General features: G+C 40.5%; 2 protein-coding genes across 5 annotated transcripts in view; one reads left to right on the forward strand and one right to left on the reverse strand.

Annotated features, from left to right (window-relative positions):
* Positions 1-1,599: 1,599 nt before the first annotated feature.
* On the forward strand, positions 1,600-14,321 carry LOC131127566 (leucine-rich repeat-containing protein 43-like). The gene is made up of 12 exons (XM_058069583.2): positions 1,600-1,686; positions 3,897-4,109; positions 4,184-4,294; positions 4,406-4,545; positions 7,000-7,238; positions 7,314-7,477; positions 7,559-7,664; positions 9,911-10,050; positions 10,137-10,220; positions 12,756-12,956; positions 13,037-13,124; positions 14,103-14,321. Exons 1-12 carry the CDS (start codon positions 1,600-1,602, stop codon positions 14,216-14,218), a joined length of 1,689 nt encoding a protein of 562 aa, XP_057925566.2. The 3' UTR covers positions 14,219-14,321.
* clip1a (CAP-GLY domain containing linker protein 1a) overlaps positions 14,309-19,214 on the reverse strand; it is a 33,592-nt gene continuing 28,686 nt past the window's right edge. For all 4 annotated transcript variants that reach the window (XM_058069581.2, XM_058069580.2, XM_058069578.2 and 1 more), the window contains 2 exons: positions 16,384-16,511; positions 14,309-15,268 (listed from right to left, as the gene is read on the reverse strand). In XM_058069581.2, the coding sequence (XP_057925564.2) occupies positions 15,043-15,268; positions 16,384-16,511 (354 nt within the window). In that variant the 3' untranslated portion in view covers positions 14,309-15,042. The remainder of the gene's footprint in view (positions 15,269-16,383; positions 16,512-19,214) is intronic.

The raw sequence follows: 19,214 nt of genomic DNA on the forward strand, positions 1-19,214 counted from the left end.
AAATAAAATAAAACATTTGATTTTTTTTCCTTATATTCTTGTAAATTTACATGTTTTTTTTCTCATTAATATACAAATGTTTTCACATTTATGTATGACTTTATTTTCAGATATTTACAAAAAAATTACAACTTTTGTTCTTGTAGTTATTCTCGAAATATTACTAGCAAATTTATTTTTTATTTTTTATTTTTTATTTTTTATTTTTTATTTTTTATTTTTTATTTTTTATTTTTTATTTTTTATTTTTTATTTTTTATTTTTTATTTTTTATTTTTATTTTTTATTTTATTAATTTTGTTTTATTTTTTTTACCTCATTTATAAATTTTACGAGAAATCTCAGATACATTTCTTCCGGTAACATTATGATTTTACAACTTTATTCTCCAAATGTAACCTTTTTTTGTATATTGAAGTATATTTTTCTCTGAAATATAAAACTTTTTTCTTGTAATATTACAACATTTTGTAGTTTTCAGAAATTTAAGACATTTTTCCATTCAATTTACGACCTCAGAATATTACTTAAAAAACGTTTACATTTACATTTATTTATCATAAATTTACAAGGTTGTTCTCGTAAACATATTTTTTTCTTGTGAATTTTTGTCTTAATTATTATTTTAATCTTTATTCTCAGAAATGCATGACTTTATTCCAGTATAATTTATTGATTATTAGTTATTATTATTTATTAAAATAAATGCTACAGTTACTTTAATAATAACAATCATTTGTATTTCTTTCTGTATTTCTAATAATATTGATTTATTTCTAGTGTAATAAAATAAACAAAAATGAATGTTTTTAAACTGTTGGAATGGTTTGAATGGAGTGGTTAGCGCACAGACCTCACAGCTCGGAGACCAGGGTTCAATTCCACCCTCGGGCATCTCTGTGTGACGTTTGCATGTTCTACCCGTGCATGCATGGGTTTTCTCCGGGTACTCCGGTTTCCTCCCACATTCCAAAAACATGCTAGGTTAATTGGCCACTCCAAATTGTCCATAGGTATGAATGTGAGTGTGAATGGTTGTTTGTCTATATGTGCCCTGTGATTGGCTGACGACCAGTCCAGGGTGTACCCTGCCTCTCGCCCGAAAACAGCTGGGATAGGCTCCAGCACCCCCGCGACCCTCGTGAGGAAAAAGCGGCGGATAATGAATGAATGAATAATAATAAATATCAACAATCAATTAGAAAAATTAATAATGTGTGCATTTTTACTTCCCCCAAAGGGCCCCTTGCTTTGGTCTGGTGTCTTTTTGTGAGGAGTCTGTGAAGACGTCCAAGGGGATCTCTGATGATGAATTCATGATGACACGATGACAAGGCAATGCAGGGCATCATCAATAAAGTCTTCTACAAGACCGCTACTACTTCAACCCTACGCTGGCATATCGTAGAAAAGCAACCAAAGGAAACATTTTTTGCTCGGTGGTGACAATCCAGCTGAGGCCTCTGCAGAGACACACTGACTGTTGCTAAGCAACCCTACCCCAAACAGAAGCTTCCACCTTGCTTCCAGGGGGCCAAGCGTCCGTTTTGGGATCATGGACGCCTCTCATGACAAAAGCAACCAGCAAATGGGAAGAGGATGAGCTCCATGGCGCTCTCGGCCGTTTTGGATAAACATATTAGTCGCCTGTGTCTCAACCAGTTTCCCTGTGGAAATGGCAGCTGGGTGGGTAGGAAATGGTATAAAGTTATTATCATGGAATGGAATATGATATCATTTAGCAATATTCATCATGGAAAGACCTACAAATACAGTATAATGTAAGATGGAAGCCTAGTCAATTTTATATTAGACAGTTGAATGATTAATATTAGTAATAAAAACCATTGTAACCTGGAGAGTAAGTAATTAGCCCAAGCAAATGGCTAACGATGCTAATAGCTAGCATGCTCATCTCAATTTATGCTAAAGATCACTGCTAACTTCATTTGACACCACAAGGTAGCTTTTGAGCTTTGCCTTAGAAACGACTGTAACCCTGACAGTAATTAGCCCAACCAAATGGCTAACAATGCTAATAGCTAGCATGCTAATCTCAATTTATGCTAATGATCACTGCTAACTTTATTTGACAACGAATTGGTGGCTTTTGAGCTTCGCCTTTGAAACTATTGTTACCTGGACATTAAGTAATTACCCCAAACAAATGGCTAACGATGCTAATAGCTAGCATGCTAATCTCAATTTATGCTAAAGATCACTGCTAACTTCATTTGACACCACGAGGTGGCTTTTGAGCTTTGCCTTAGAAACAATTGTAACCCTGACAGTAATTAGCCCAACCAAATGGCTAACGATGCTAATAGCTAGCATGCTAATCTCAATTTATGCTAATGATCACTGCTAACTTTATTTGACAACGAATTTGTGGCTTTTGAGCTTCAGGTTTGAAACTATTGTTACCTGGACAGTAAGTAATTACCCCAACCAAATGGCTAATGATGCTAATAGCTAGCATGCTAATCTCAATTTATGCTAAAGATCACTGCTAACTTCATTTGACACCACAAGGTAGCGTTAGAAGTAGCCTTAGAAACGATTGTAACTTTGACAATAATTAGTCCTACCAACTGGCTAACGATGCTAATAGCTAGCATGCTAATCTCAATTTATGCTAATGATCACTGCTAACTTTATTTGACAACGAATTTGTGGCTTTTGAGCTTGAGGTTTGAAATTATTGTTACCTGGACATTAAGTAATTACTCCAAACAAATGGCTAACAATGCTAATAGCTAGCTGGCTAATATCAATTTTGTAACGTTATGATTTTACAACTTTATTCTCCAAATATAACTTTTTTTCTCGTATATTTACACCTTTATTCTTGTATATTGAAGTATATTTTTCTCTGAAATATACAACTTTTTGTCTCTTAAATGTAAATTAGTTTTCAGAAATGTAAGACATTTTTACATTACATTTACGACTTCATTCTCAGAATATTACTTAAAAAAACTTTTAAATTTACATTTATTTTTCATAAATTTACAAGGTTATTCTTGTAAACGTACGTTTTTTCTTGTGAATTTTGTGACTTTATTCTCAGAAACGTATGACTGTATTCCAGTATAATTTATTTATTATTAGTTATTATTATTATTTATCATAATATGTGGTTAACGATGCTAATAGCTAGCATGTTAATCTCAATTTATGCTAAAGATCACTGCTAACTTCATTTGACACCACAAGGTGGCTTTTGAGCTTTGCCTTAGAAACTATTGTAACCCTGACAGTAAGTAGCCCAACCAAATGGCTAACGATGCTAATAGTGAGCATGCTAATCTCATTTTATGATAAAGATCACTGTTAACTTTATTTGACACCGAATTGGTGGCTTTTGAGCTTCGCCTTTGAAACTATGGTTACCTGGACATCAAGTAATTACCCCAAACAAATGGCTAACAATGCTAATAGCTAGCATGCTAATCTCAATTTATGCTAAAGATCACAAATTTATTTTTAAGTGAAAAAAGTAACTAATAATAAAAAACTAAAAATAAAAATAAAATTGTAAAAACATAAAAAATATAATTTATTATTGAAGAATTTATATAGTTATAATTATAATGAAAATAAAATGACTACAATAAAAACAAAATAAAAATACTTCAATAAAAGTGTAAAAATTCTATAAACAAATCCAAACTAAGAATGACATTCCTAACACAATAAAAAGAATACGAATCAAGTGTAAAAAATATATAAAACATTAAAAATGTAAAAATCAAAACCTGTAATTTACATGAAGCAAAAAGAAGAACAGCTTGAAATGGTTGCCAAATTCACTTTCCAACTCATGATGCTGCACTTCTAGGACTTTTTTTGTCCAAAATGCTAGCAAATGATGGTGTGCTGTTGCTGCTTTTCAGCGGAAGAGCAAAGTCAACGCCGAGGAGGCGGACAAGGAGGACACGGACATGCTTCTGGACCTCCTGAATTGTCCCCACTCACCATGGAGGATGGACGAGCTGTGGAGCCAGCAGGCCGCCGCCCTGAAACGGGTGGCCGTGGTGACGCCCGAGCGGATCAATGACGATTTCATTTGCAGCTTCTTCAGCTCGCTGCGGATCGTGGACAAGGACGTGAGTGCGTGGACGTTTGAACGTTTGACCCTGTCCTTTGTCTGGTGTCTGAGGCAGCGGTTGTTCTCTTCCAGGTGTCAGTTATCGATGACTGCCTGCTGAAGTTCTGCAATCTGGAGGAACTTGTGTTGAGTGCCAACAAAATCTCGGAAATCTCAGCGGAGAATCTTCCCAGAACTTTGAAGGTCTGCGTCCAGGCATGCTTAACAAGTGAAACAAAGCGAGTTCATGACATCACTTTTATTTTGTGAGGTGTGACTCTGCATACTGTATACTGTACGCGCGTCTGTCTGCAGGTGCTGGAGCTGCGAGCCAACTGTCTGTCTGCTCTGGGCCGTTTGGCCAACTCCCCGCCGCCTCGCCTGCAGTACCTGGGCCTGGCGTCCAACGGACTGGGTTCACATGGTGACGTCACTCAGCTCACAGGAAGGCACTGGTAGGGGTCACACAAGCCCAAACAGGAAGTGAAATTGTGTAACAGGGTCTCTGCCATCCAACATGTTCAGAAGACCGGTCTTGACAATGTACATTTACTGTATTTGTAAAAATATACTGTATCTATATTTTACATAGCGTTTTTGCATCAGATTCCTCTCCTGTCACATAGAAGATCTTTGACTGGCATTTGAGCTGCAGATTCCTTAAGAAGTCACAGACGATATTTGACAGTTTTTGTGGCTTATCAACAAAATTGGCTAGCATTTTTGCTTCAGCTGGCTCTTAAAAACAGCAGAACACTCCTGTCATGTAGACTCAATATTATAGATGATATTTGACTAGTATTTTGAAGCTGATGACTAAAAACAGCAGAGCGCTTCGGTCACAAAGGGGATTTTTGAGTCACATTTTTGCAGCAGATTCCCCCAAAACAGCAGAGCTCTCCTGTCCAGTGTATTACCAAAAACAGCAGAGCTCTCCTGTCCAGTGTATTACCAAAAACAGCAGAGCTCTCCTGTCCAGTGTATGACCAAAAACAGCTGATTATTAAAAACAGCAGAGCTCTCCTGTCCAGTGTATTACCAAAAACAGCATAGCTCTCCTGTCCAGTGTATTACCAAAAACAGCTGATTATTAAAAACAGCAGAGCTCACCTGTGCACTGTATTACCAAAAACAGCTGATTATTAAAAACAGCAGAGCTCTCCTGTCCAGTGTATTACCAAAAACAGCAGCGCTTTCCTGTCCAGTGTATTACCAAAAACAGCAGAGCTCTCCTGTCCAGTGTATTACCAAAAACAGCTGATTATTAAAAACAGCAGAGCTCTCCTGTCCAGTGTATTACCAAAAACAGCAGAGCTCTCCTGTCCAGTGTATTACCAAAAACAGCAGAGCTCTCCTGTCCAGTGTATGACCAAAAACAGCTGATTATTAAAAACAGCAGAGCTCTCCTGTCCATTGTATTACCAAAAACAGCTGATTATTAAAAACAGCAGAGCTCTCCTGTCCAGTGTATTACCAAAAACAGCTGATTATTAAAAACAGCAGAGCTCTCCTGTCCAGTGTATTACCAAAAACAGCAGCGCTCACCTGTCCAGCGTATGACCAAAAACAGCTGATTATTAAAAACAGCAGAGCTCTCCTGTCCATTGTATTACCAAAAACAGCTGATTATTAAAAACAGCAGAGCTCTCCTGTCCAGTGTATTACCAAAAACAGCTGATTATTAAAAACAGCAGAGCTCACCTGTGCACTGTATTACCAAAAACAGCTGATTATTAAAAACAGCAGAGCTCTCCTGTCCAGTGTATTACCAAAAACAGCAGCGCTTTCCTGTCCAGTGTATTACCAAAAACAGCAGAGCTCTCCTGTCCAGTGTATTACCAAAAACAGCTGATTATTAAAAACAGCAGAGCTCTCCTGTCCAGTGTATTACCAAAAACAGCAGAGCTCTCCTGTCCAGTGTATTACCAAAAACAGCAGAGCTCTCCTGTCCAGTGTATGACCAAAAACAGCTGATTATTAAAAACAGCAGAGCTCTCCTGTCCATTGTATTACCAAAAACAGCTGATTATTAAAAACAGCAGAGCTCTCCTGTCCAGTGTATTACCAAAAACAGCTGATTATTAAAAACAGCAGAGCTCTCCTGTCCAGTGTATTACCAAAAACAGCAGCGCTCACCTGTCCAGCGTATGACCAAAAACAGCTGATTATTAAAAACAGCAGAGCTCTCCTGTCCATTGTATTACCAAAAACAGCTGATTATTAAAAACAGTAGAGCTCTCCTGTCCAGTGTATTACCAAAAACAGCTGATTATTAAAAACAGCAGAGCTCTCCTGTCCAGTGTATTACCAAAAACAGCAGAGCTCTCCTGTCCAGTGTATTACCAAAAACAGCTGATTATTAAAAACAGCAGAGCTCTCCTGTCCCCTGTATTACCAAAAACAGCTGATTATTAAAAACAGCAGAGCTCCCTTGTCCAGTGTATTACCAAAAATAGCTGATTATTAAAAACAGCAGCTCACCTGTCCAGTGTATTACTAAAAACAGCTGATTAATAAAAACTGCAGAGTGCTCCTGTCACAGATTTTTTTGCAACAGGTTCCTAAAAACAGCAATGTTCCTATCATATAGACTCCAAATTATAGAAGATCTTTGACTAGCATTTTTAAAACGGATGACTAAAAACAGCAGCGTGCTTCTGTCACATAGAGGGGCTTTTACTCGTATTTTTGCAGCAGATGACAAAAAACATCAGACCGCTCCTGTCATTTAGATGCTATATCATAGAGGATCTTTGACATGTGTTGGCATGTGTTTTTGTAGAAGACTCCTAAAAACAGCAAGTAATTAATTCTGAATGAATGAGTTGAGGGCTGCTAGGACAACTAGGAGACCCGAGTCCGAGTTCAGCCCCCCCCCCCCCTCAGATTTAGTGTGTTTGTGTGTTGAGGCCTCAGCTGGTGTGTCTGGACCTGAGCGACTGCGACTTCCAGGCCCAGTGGCCCCTCTTGAAGGCCCTGAACACCATGCCTCGACTCAGAACGTTGGTCCTGGAGGGAAACCCCTTCACCCTGACCCCCTCCTACCCGGGCTTCACCGTGGACGCCCTGCCCCGCCTCTCCTACCTGGACGCCTCGTGGATCACCCCAGAGGAGAGACACCGCTACCGAGGGATGGCCAAGATGAGCCGTGAGCGTCCCTTCATTGAGAATGAGTCAGATGGGATTGAACGGGCGTGATGATGTCTACGATGTGTTGGCACAGCGGTGATGGTGGACTGGGCCTCAGCCACAGTGCGAGTGGGCCGCCTGATGGGACTCCCCGACCCGCTCGTCAATGAAGAGCCCAACCCGCCGGAATTCCCCGTCGTCACGTACAGCTACTTGATCACATACATGTTCTTCAGCCGTCAAACCACCTCCTACCAGGTACAAGCGCTCACGCTCACCATCAGCTAACAGCCAATGCTAAATAAACACTAAAACTGCACTTCTGACACGTCTACACAGGAAGTTGATGGTAAGCTGAAGGTCCAAGGCCGAGGCAACAGAAGTGAAAAGGAAACGTCGGACGCCAGTGTCAAATCTGACAGCAGCTGCCTGGACACCCCATGTGGTAATAACACATTTATTAACACAACTCATATCGACTTTTACTTGACATTTATTAACATAGGTAACACATTTACTAACATAGGTAACACATTTACTAACCTAGGTAACAAACATAGTTAACACATTTACTAACACAGGTATCAAACATAGGTAACACATTTGGTAACACATAACACATTTACTAACATACGTAACAGGTAACACATTTACTAACATAGGTAACAAACAGGAAACACATTTACTAACATAGGTAACAAACGTAGGTAACACATTTACTAACATAGGTAACACATTTGCTAACATAGGGAACACATTTTTTAACATAGGTAACACATTTACTAACATAGGTAACACATTTACTAACATAGGTAACACATTTACTAACCTAGGTAACAAACATAGTTAACACATTTACTAACACAGGTATCAAACATAGGTAACACATTTGGTAACACATAACACATTTACTAACATAAGTAACAGGTAACACATTTACTAACCTAGGTAACACAAACATAGGTAACACATTTACTAACATAGGTAACAAACGTAGGTAACACATTTACTAACATAGGTAACACATTTGCTAACATAGGGAACACATTTTTAACATAAGTAACACATTTACTAACATAGGTAACAAACGTAGGTAACACATTTACTAACATAGGTAACACATTTGCTAACATAGGGAACACATTTTTTAACATAGGTAACACATTTACTAATCTAGGTAACACAAACATAGGTAACACATTTACTAACATAGGTAACAAACGTAGGTAACACATTTACTAACATAGGTAACACATTTGCTAACATAGGGAACACATTTTTAACATAGGTAACACATTTACTAACATAGGTAACAAACGTAGGTAACACATTTACTAACATAGGTAACACATTTGCTAACATAGGGAACACATTTTTAACATAGGTAACACATTTACTAACCTAGGTAACACAAACATAGGTAACACATTTACTAAAATAGGTAACAACACATTTACTAACCGAGGTAACAAACATAGTTAACACATTTACTAACATAGGTATCAAACATAGGTAACACATTTGGTAACACAGATAACACATTTACTAACATAGGTAACAAACAGGTAACACATTTACTAACCTGGGTAATACAAACATAGGTAACACATTTACTAACATAGGTAACAAACATAGGTAACACATTTGCTAACATAGGATACACATTTATTAACATAGGAAACACATTTATTAACATAAGTAACACATTTACTAACCTAGGTAACACAAACATAGGTAACACATTTACTAACATAGGTAACACAAACATAGGTAACACATTTACTAACATAGGTAACACATTTACTAACATAGGTAACAAACAGGTAACACATTTGCTAACACAGGTAACACATTTACTAACATAGGTAACATTTGCTAACATAGGTAACACATTTGCTAACACAGGTAACACATTTACTAACAGGTAACATTTGCTAACATAGGTAACATTTGCTGACACAGGTAACACATAGGTAACACATTTACTAACATAGGTAGCAAACACAGGTAACACATTTGCTAACACAGGTAACACATTTACTAGCATAGGTAACATTTGCTAACATAGGTAACACATTTGCTAACACAGGTAACACATTTACTAACAGGTAACATTTGCTAACATAGGTAACATTTGCTGACACAGGTAACACTAACACAGGTAACACATAGGTAACACATTTACTAACATAGGTAGCAAACACAGGTAACACATTTGCTAACACAGGTAACACATTTACTAACTTAGGCAACACAAACATAGGTAACACATTTACTAACATAGGTAACACAAACATAGGTAACACATTTACTAACATAGGTAACACAAACATAGGTAACACATTTACTAACATAGGTAACACAAACATAGGTAACACATTTACTAACATAGGTAACACATCCATAGGTAACACATTTACTAACATAGGTAACACAAACATAGGTAACACATTTACTAACATAGGTAACACAAACATAGGTAACACATTTACTAACATAGGTAACACAAACATAGGTAACACATTTACTAACATAGGTAACACAAACATAGGTAACACATTTGCTAACTGACAGAGGTGGGAATGCCGACAGGAAGATGATGAAATGATGTCGGTGAAGTCAAATGCGATGATGCAACCTGACCTCAAGACTTTGTGGAAGCATGCAGTGTCTGTGGTTTTTGCGTTACAGAGTCGAGACACAGCACGTCCCACCACCCGTGGTCGACCTGCGTGGACTTTGCCGACGTGCTGACGCTCATCGTGCGAGACGTGAGGGGCTTCAAGAAATTCCTCAGCCAAGGACTTGAGGTTCATATTGAACAGGAAAAGGTGAGGCCAATCTTTCGAAAAAGGAAAAGAGTACATGCTGCCTTCATGTTTTTAGGGCTCTCTTCTCCCCCTCGTGTGACCTTCAGGTGCTCTCATGGCCCGTCGAGGTGTCAGACGCCCCCCCGGCCAAAGATGGTCAAGCTGCCACAGGCAAGAAAGGAGAAAAACAAGTAGGTGGAGTCTCACTGTGGCTGCCTTCCTTTTGCCACTGCAAGATACATCAAAGATCCTTTATATGACAGCAGCATTTTGCCCTTTTTATCAGCTTACTGTAAAAATGATGAGTCAAATATCCTCTATAGAGACGTGCGCTGCCGTTTGGACAGGCCTTTTGCAAAAAAAAAAAAAAAAAAGCCTCTGCATAAGAGCATTTTGTTGTTTTTGAGAACATATTGTAAAAAATGCTAGTCAAAGATCCCCTATGACAGGACCATTTTTATTTTATTAGTGTAAATTAGTGTAAAAAAACAAACAAAAAAAGACCTGATGCAATAACGCAACTCAAAGATCTTCTATATGACAGGAGCAGTTTTTAAGGATCTACTGAAAAAATGCTAGACAAAGATCCTCCGTGTGACAAGAGCATTTGGTGTTTTTAAGAACTTAAATAATAATGCTAGTCAAAGATCCTCTATATGACAGGAGCCTTTGCTGTTTTTAAGAACTTATTGTAATAATGCTAGTCAAAGATCCTGTATTTGACAGGAGCTTTTGCTGTTTTTAAGAACTTCATGTAAAAGTGCTAGCCAAAGATCCTCTATATGACAGGAGCATTTGCTGTTTTTAAGAACTTCATGTAAAAGTGCTAGTCAAAGATCCTCTATATGACAGGAGCATTTGATATTTTTAAGAACTTCATGTAAAAGTGCTAGTCAAAGATCCTCTATATGACAGGAGCATTTGCTGTTTTTAAGAACTTCATGTAAAAGTGCTAGCAAAAGATCCTCTATATGACAGGAGCATTTGCTGTTTTTAAGAACTTCATGTAAAAGTGCTAGCAAAAGATCCTCTATATGACAGGAGCATTTGCTGTTTTTAAGAACTTCATGTAAAAGTGCTAGCAAAAGATCCTCTATATGACAGGAGCATTTGCTGTTTTTAAGAACTTCATGTAAAAGTGCTAGCAAAAGATCCTCTATATGACAGGAGCATTTGCTGTTTTTAAGAACTTCATTTAAAAGTGCTAGTCAAAGATCCTCTATATGACAGGAGCATTTGCTGTTTTTAAGAACTTCATGTAAAAGTGCCGGCCAAAGATCCCCTATATGACAGGAGCATTTGCTGTTTTTAAGAACTTCATGTAAAAGTGCCGGCCAAAGATCCTCTATATGACAGGAGCATTTGCAGTTTTTAAAAACTTCATGTAAAAGTGCTAGTCAAAGATCCTCTATATGACAGGAGCATTTGCTGTTTTTAAGAACTTCATGTAAAAGTGCTAGCAAAAGATCCTCTATATGACAGGAGCATTTGCTGTTTTTAAGAACTTCATGTAAAAGTGCTAGTCAAAGATCCTCTATATGACAGGAGCATTTGCTGTTTTTAAGAACTTCATTTAAAAGTGCTAGCAAAAGATCCTCTATATGACAGGAGCATTTGCTGTTTTTAAGAACTTCATGTAAAAGTGCTAGCAAAAGATCCTCTATATGACAGGAGAATTTGCTGTTTTTAAGAACTTCATTTAAAAGTGCTAGTCAAAGATCCTCTATATGACAGGAGCATTTGCTGTTTTTAAGAACTTCATGTAAAAGTGCTAGCAAAAGATCCCCTATATGACAGGAGCATTTGCTGTTTTTAAGAACTTCATGTAAAAGTGCCGGCCAAAGATCCTCTATATGACAGGAGCATTTGCAGTTTTTAAAAACTTCATGTAAAAGTGCCGGCCAAAGATCCTCTATATGACAGGAGCATTTGATGTTTTTAAGAACTTCATGTAAAAGTGCTAGTCAAAGATCCTCTATATGACAGGAGCATTTGATGTTTTTAAGAACTTCATGTAAAAGTGCCGGCCAAAGATCCTCTATATGACAGGAGCATTTGCAGTTTTTAAAAACTTCATGTAAAAGTGCCGGCCAAAGATCCTCTATATGACAGGAGCATTTGATGTTTTTAAGAACTTCATGTAAAAGTTCTAGTCAAAGATCCTCTATATGACAGGAGCATTTGCTGTTTTTAACAACTTCATGTAAAAGTGCTAGTCAAAGATCCTCTATATGACAGGAGCATTTGCTGTTTTTAAGAACTTCATGTAAAAGTGCTAGTCAAAGATCCTCTATATGACAGGAGCATTTGCTGTTTTTAGAACTTCATGTAAAAGTGCTTGTCAAAGATCCTCTTTATGACAGGAGCATTTGCTGTTTTTAAGAACTTCATGTAAAAGTGCTAGCCAAAGATCCTCTATACGACAGGAGCATTTGTTGTTTTTAAGAATTTAATGTAAAAGTACTAGCCAAAGAGCAACCAGAGCACTCTGCTGTTTTGACAGACACAGTGCAAAAAGGCAACTCAAAGATCTTCTATATGACAGGAGCTGTTTTTAAGGACTGCAAAAACATGACTCAAAGATCATCTATATTATGGAAGCATTTTGTTGTTTTTAAGAAAGTCATGTAAAAATGCTCCTCAAAGATCCTGTATATGACAGGAGCATGTTGCCGTTATGAATTTTGAAGAAGTGGGAATGAAAAAGCAGACAAAATGTTCCTCAGGGAGCGGCGAAGACCAAGGACAAAAAGAAGAAAGCGTGCACGGAGCTGGTCCCAGACGCCCCCATCACCACGGTGGTGGCATCAGCGCACGTCCCCCTGCACAGCCTGCTACTCAGCGGAGGTCAAAGGGTCAGCGTCCTCTGTAACTTTGGTGTCCTGCACAAAGATCCTCCCCCAGAAGACGCTCTCATACCCGAGGAGGCAAGTTTGGGATTTGGGAAGGCCGTGTCTCGGTGGTCTCACTGGGGTCTCGTTCATGGTGTGTTGTTGCTCTCTTGAAGAACGCCACGGCAGAGAAGCAAGCCAAGGAGGAGCCCAAGAAGAAGGCGGCCGGCCGCGCTGCAACCAAGAAAGCTGCAACAGGCAGAGGTGATTTCCTCTAAGCTAGTGGACACAACATTAGGTACACCCAATCACATCCTTTTCACTGCTCCGTGTCGTGGGACTACCTCAATGCATTTCAGGTAGGGTATTCAGAAAATATATTTTCTATAGAAATTACAATAAAAAAAATACTCATTTACTATAAATCTAGCAATAAATACAGTGAAATAACTCTTAAAACGCTAGGAGACCAGGGTTCAATTCCACCCTCGGCCATCTCTGTGTGGAGTTTGCATGTTCTCCCCGTGCATGCGTGGGTTTTCTCCGGGTACTCCGGTTTCCTCCCACATTCCAAAAACATGCTAGGTTAATTGGCCACTCCAAATTGTCCATAGGTATGAATGTGAGTGTGAATGGTTGTTTGTCTATATGTGCCCTGTGATTGGCTGGCCACCAGTCCAGGGTGTACCCCGCCTCTCGCCCAAAGACAGCTGGGATAGGCTCCAGCACCCCCTGCGACCCTCGTGAGGAAAAAGCGGTAGAAAATGAATGAATGAACTCTTAAAACGTTAAAATTTTTCATGGATAAACTCTGCAGATGCATAAAAAAAGTCTAAATATTAAAAAGTTATTGGTGTAATTAGTTACTAAAATAAAGACCTTTAAAAAAATTTAAATAAAAAAAATATATACAAAAAAATCTAAATATAAAAACTACTGGACTTATCTAAATTAAAAAAAAAAAAAAAAGACCAAACACTAAATCTCAATTTGGACAAAATAGACAGATATGTTAAAAGTTATGAAAAGATAAAAAATATGGTCATAAAGACTATGAACATGATTTGTCTATCAAACGCGATAATGAAAATGATAATTAGCTTTCCCACATTGATTATAGGTTAGTTCAAATCAGGTGGAATTTTCGATGGACTGTACCTAATGGAAGTACCAGGTGCTGTTCCTAATGTTGTGGCCAGTGCACGGATATTTAAAGTGTGTGTGTGTGTGTGTGTCATGCAGACACTGATGCTGACAGCATCACCCCCTCTGGAGCCGAGGCCACTTTAGAGCTGAGCGTGGAACTGAAGAAATGGCGTAGTGCGTGTGAAGTGGCGCCGCTCTTACCTCCCAAATGAAGACTGACTGTGCAGATAAACCGGACTGAGTGTGAACACAGAACTTTTATTTTTCACATAAATCTTGTTTTTTCTAAAAAAAAAGTCATTGTTTCTCTTACACACACACACACACACACACACACACACACACAAAGGAGCAAGGATGTGTGTGTGAAGTGTTCAATGTTCTTATTAAAGCCAAAATGTCTTCATGTCTCTCTCTCTCTCTCTCTTACATGCATATTATCAAATCTTTAAAAGTATTTCCCGGCATTAAAAAAATAAACTATGGCTTGCCAATTTTCAAACAAAATGACACTCCATGGCATCATTCTTCAAATAGACTGTTTCTATTTTTTTTTTTACGTCTATACAGTTGTGGCTTAAAGTTTATACTCCTCAGCAGAATTTGATTTGGCCATGTTGTCATTATGGTTTAAAAAAATGAAAATATTTTTTATTCATACAAGCACTAACTATGAGTGAGACAGGTTTTTGTCTTATTCATATTTTCTGAAAAAAGGCCAAAAAAAAAATCTAATTCTGCTGGGGAGTGCAAACTTTTGGCCACAATTGTGTGTATATTTATATATATAATTTTATATATTTGTGAGCCCCTGACAAGCTGTGCAAACAACAATCAAGATATGATCAAAAACCCACACGTTAGCCGTGGATAAATACAAAGCGCTTCATGAGATGCTGTGTGAAGATGGAGTACTTTCTTTGATATCAGGGCCCCGTCCAAGCAATTTGAACACAAACCGTACAGAGTCATCCAGCATGGTGGGTGGGGGGGTTGGGGGGGACAACAGCAAAGGGCGTTGATTGTGCGAGCGCCATCAAAAGGTCTGGTCGTCATTGCAGGCGTCGGTCCAGTGGCCGAACACCTCACAGATGCAGCAGTATGGCCGCTCCTCGCCCTTGCTGCCGTGGTAAGTGCTGTGTGGCGGCGAGTCGGGCGTCTGCTCTTGCGTGGGACAGTCCTCGGTGTCGTGCTTGTCGAAGCAGTCGCAGATGTCGCAGAACAGTCGCGGCGGCGGTTTCTTCTTCGCGGGCTTGTCCACGCTGCAGAGCAAAACACGGATCGTCACACCCGTCTACAAGCAAAATGCTCCCGGAACATTTGTCTTGGTTTGGTTCACTAATAAAGAAGGCTGGTTTCCAAGATGCGGTACTGATGCAAAATACGGCAAAAAGGGGGTCCTTTATCAGAATGTACAGAAGGCGTCTACGAGTAAGCCATTCTAGCTGGAAGCCTGTCTGTACATTTTAATATGTCTACAGTATGGACATCAAATATTTCAATTGCAGACTTTTTCTTGGAAACTACAAGGCAAATCATTATAAGCAGCTGGCGCCAAAGTCTATTGCAATTTATGTTTTTATTTATTTATGTTTCATAAACAAAACTGTCATGAAATATCTTGAATACATTAGCTAACAAGGCGGCCGAGTGGTTAGCGTGTAAGGCCTCACAGCTAGGAGACCCGAGTTCAATTCTACCCTCGTGGAGTTTGCATGTTGCATGTTTTCTCCGGGTATTCCGGTTTCCACCCACATTCCAAAAACATGCTAGGTTAATTGGCGACTCCAAATTGTCCATAGGTATGAATGTGAGTGTGAATGGTTGTTTGTCTATATGTGCCCTGTGATTGGCTGGCCACCAGTCCAGGGTGTACCCCGCCTCTCGCCCCAAGACAGCTGGGATAGGCTCCAGCACCCCCGCGACCCTCGTGAGGAAAAAGCGGTAGAAAATGAATGAATGAACATTAGCTAACAAGGCGGCCGAGTGGTTAGCGCGTAGGCCTCACAGCTAGGAGACCCGAGTTCAATTCTACCCTCATGGAGTTTGGATGTTGCATGTTTTCTCTGGGTATTCCGGTTTCCTCCCACATTCCAAAAACATGCTAGGTTAATTGGCGACTCTAAATTGTCCATAGGTATGAATGTGAGTGTGAATGGTTGTTTGTCTATATGTGCCCTGTGATTGGCTGGGATTTGCCCCAAGACAGCTAGGACAGGCTCCAGCCCCCCCCGACCCTTGTGAGTATAAGCGGTAGAAAATAAATGAACCAACATTAGCTAACAAGCGAGATGACGACAATATCATAGGACCCCCGACAATTGAAATCCAGTATATGATCACATGATCACGTGCAAGTCAAGTGGATGCGACTCACCCGTCATAGTTGTCCAGTTCGCTCGCATTGTTGCCGTTGAGAGCGGCGGCGGCCATTTTCTCCAACTTCTCCTTGAGTTCCTTATTCTTCTTCTGGAGGTCGACAATGACGGAATTTAGGAAGTCAATCTGTTTGGAGAAAACAAAAAAAAATGTTATGTATGGGCATTTGAGAAAAGGAAAGATACATGGAAAATGAGATGTTTTGGATGAACATGTGACTGTGAAGGCCGTAGAAATGGTGGAGTGTCAGGGCTGGGGGTGGGTGGGTATTTGAGCCGCCTGCCATGCTTCCAACAGCGCTTACCAAGCAACCATTGGACATGACAGATCGCAAAATGCCACCACCAAGACGACAGACAGACAGAAACACGTGCCACCGTCACCCCGAAAACAAAGTGCATTAGACATTGACACTGCGACACACGCAAACACAGGGGACGCATGCATGAGGGAAGCAGATGGAAGAACGTCAACAAACCGCTGCCTGGTGGCGGTACAGCGTTGGCAACATCAGAGACAAGAGCACAGCATTGGGATTTAAAAGAAGAAAAAAAGGTTCCCGTTAGAACCCGCAGACACAACACACGTTTATTTATGACACGGTATAACATTTTTTTTTTTTTTTTTTTAAGAGGAGAGACGGCCACTTCATTAGGTACACCTGCACAATACAAGCAGAGCTGGCAACGCTCCATACTCGTCGACTGGGGTCCAAATGGACCCACGCATAAACATGATAAATCAACTAAAATGCGGCACGGCGGTCGAGTGATTAGCGCGCAGACCTCACAGCTTGGAGACCAGGGTTCAATTCCACCCTCGGCCATCTCTGTGTGGAGTTTGCATGTTCTCCCCGTGCATGCGTGGGTTTTCTCCGGGTACTGTTGGGGCTAAAACTCAACTCTGAACCTCCAATGTCACATTTACTGTGGTATACACACTTAAGTCTACTGTAAGCTGCACGGTGGACAAGTGGTTAGCGTGCAGGCCACACAGCTAGGAGACCCGAGTTCAATTCCACCCTTTTTTTCCCCCCGGGTGCTCTGGTTTCCTCCCACATTCTAAAAACATTTAAGCTGTCCAGAAGAAAAACTATAGGTGACTATAGGGGTGTTATTTCATGTCTAGATGGCTCTAATAATGTTCAAAGCCGTATTTGGAAGACCATTAAGAAGTTTATTGCAGTTACTAATATTGAACCCCAGAGGTTTGGACTCGAGTCAGACTCGCTACTTGATGACTTTGGACTCGATACCATGATGGCACAGACTTTTCTTCTTTTTCAGCGAGTGCGCCGACTAAAATGAACAATGTCACTTCCTGCACTTCCACGCCATGTTTTCCCACTTCACTGAATACGATTATCCATCCATCCATCCATCCATCAACATGCAGTCAGGTTTAAGAAGAAACGAGGGTGTGGATTACATTCCCGTGAGCCCCAGATGGATGACGGTGATTAATACCGGGATGTGTCAACACGCCGCTGAGAAGGATTTCATTTGAATTGGCTAATATGATGTAACGGAATTTGATGTGGGAATCAAGCAACCGTGCTTATGAGTCATAAAGATGCCAAACTTTAAAGGTTGACTCAGGAGGTCATTTCCCAATTGGGACAGATTTTTTTATCAAGATTCTTCCAATGATAAGAAAATGACTTATAGCGGTACGAATGATCAACGCTAAGCCGAGATGATGGTGGATATACAAGAGGAGTTCAACATAAGTATTTACTCGGGAGGCCGCTCAAGCGTGAATTCTAAACACTGAACAATCCCATCCATTTTCCTCCGCTTATCTGGGTCGCGGGTGCAGCAGTCTCAGTAGGGAAGCCCAGACTTCCCGGTCCCAGGCCACCTCCTCCAGCTCCGCCGGGAGGACACCAAGGCGTTCCCAGGCCAGTTGTGAGACATAATCTCTCCAGGTCTGCCCCGGGGCCTTTTCCCAGCTGGGCATGCCCGGAACACCTCACCAGGGAGGCGTCCGGACTAGATGCCCGAGCCACGACGTGAAGGAGAAGTGGCTCTACTCTGAGCCCCTCCCGGATGACTGAGCTCCTCACCCTATCTCTTAGGGTGAGTCCAGCTACCCTACGGAGGAAACTCATTTCAGCCGCCTGTATCCGCCATCTCATTCTTTCGGTCAAGACCCAAAGCTCATGACCATAGGTGTGGGTGGGAACGTAGATCGACCGCTAAATTGAGAGCTTTGCCTTCCGGCTCAGCTCTCTTTTCACCACGACGGTCCAGTAGAGCGACCGCATTACTGCCGAGGCTGCACCGATCCGTCTGTCGACCTCAAGCTCCCACTTTCCCTCACTCGTGAACAAGACCTTAAGATACTTAGACTCCTCCACCTGGGGCAGGACCTCATTCCCAACCCGGAGGGAGCACTCCACCCTTTTCCGACTGAGAACCATGGCCTCTGATTTGGAGGTACTGAGTCTCATCCCAGACGCTTCAAACCGTCCCAGTAAACGCTGAAGGTCACAGCCCGAAGAGGCCATAAGAACCACATCATCTGCAAATAGAGATGAGATTCCAAGGCCCCCAAACCGGACTCCCTCAACACCTTGGCTGTGCCTAGAAATTCTGTCCATGAAAATTGTGAACAGAATCGGTGACATAGGGCAGCTTACTACTTACTACTGGCAATGCGAACCAGACTCCTTCCCCGTTTGTACAAGGACTGGGTAGCACGTAGTAGCACACCATCAATCCTGTACTCCTGGAGCACCCCCCAAAGGATGCCATGAGGGACACGGTTGAATGCCTTTTCCAGGTCCACAAAGCACATGTAGACTGGTTGGGCAAACTCCCATGCACT

This window comes from Doryrhamphus excisus, linkage group LG3 (assembly GCF_037039965.1).
Source record: "Doryrhamphus excisus strain RoL-2023G ecotype Guam linkage group LG3, RoL_Dexc_Guam_v1.1, whole genome shotgun sequence".
NCBI classification, from domain to species: domain Eukaryota; kingdom Metazoa; phylum Chordata; class Actinopteri; order Syngnathiformes; family Syngnathidae; genus Doryrhamphus; species Doryrhamphus excisus.

Coding starts and splice junctions, on each gene's coding strand:
- LOC131127566 (XM_058069583.2), top strand. CDS start 1,600: ATGAGCTCCATGGCGCTCTCGGCCGTTTTGGATAAACATATTAGTCGC. Junction 7,239..7,313: donor AGGGATGGCCAAGATGAGCC/GTGAGCGTCCCT, acceptor GTGTTGGCACAG/CGGTGATGGTGGACTGGGCC. Junction 7,478..7,558: donor GTCAAACCACCTCCTACCAG/GTACAAGCGCTC, acceptor ACGTCTACACAG/GAAGTTGATGGTAAGCTGAA.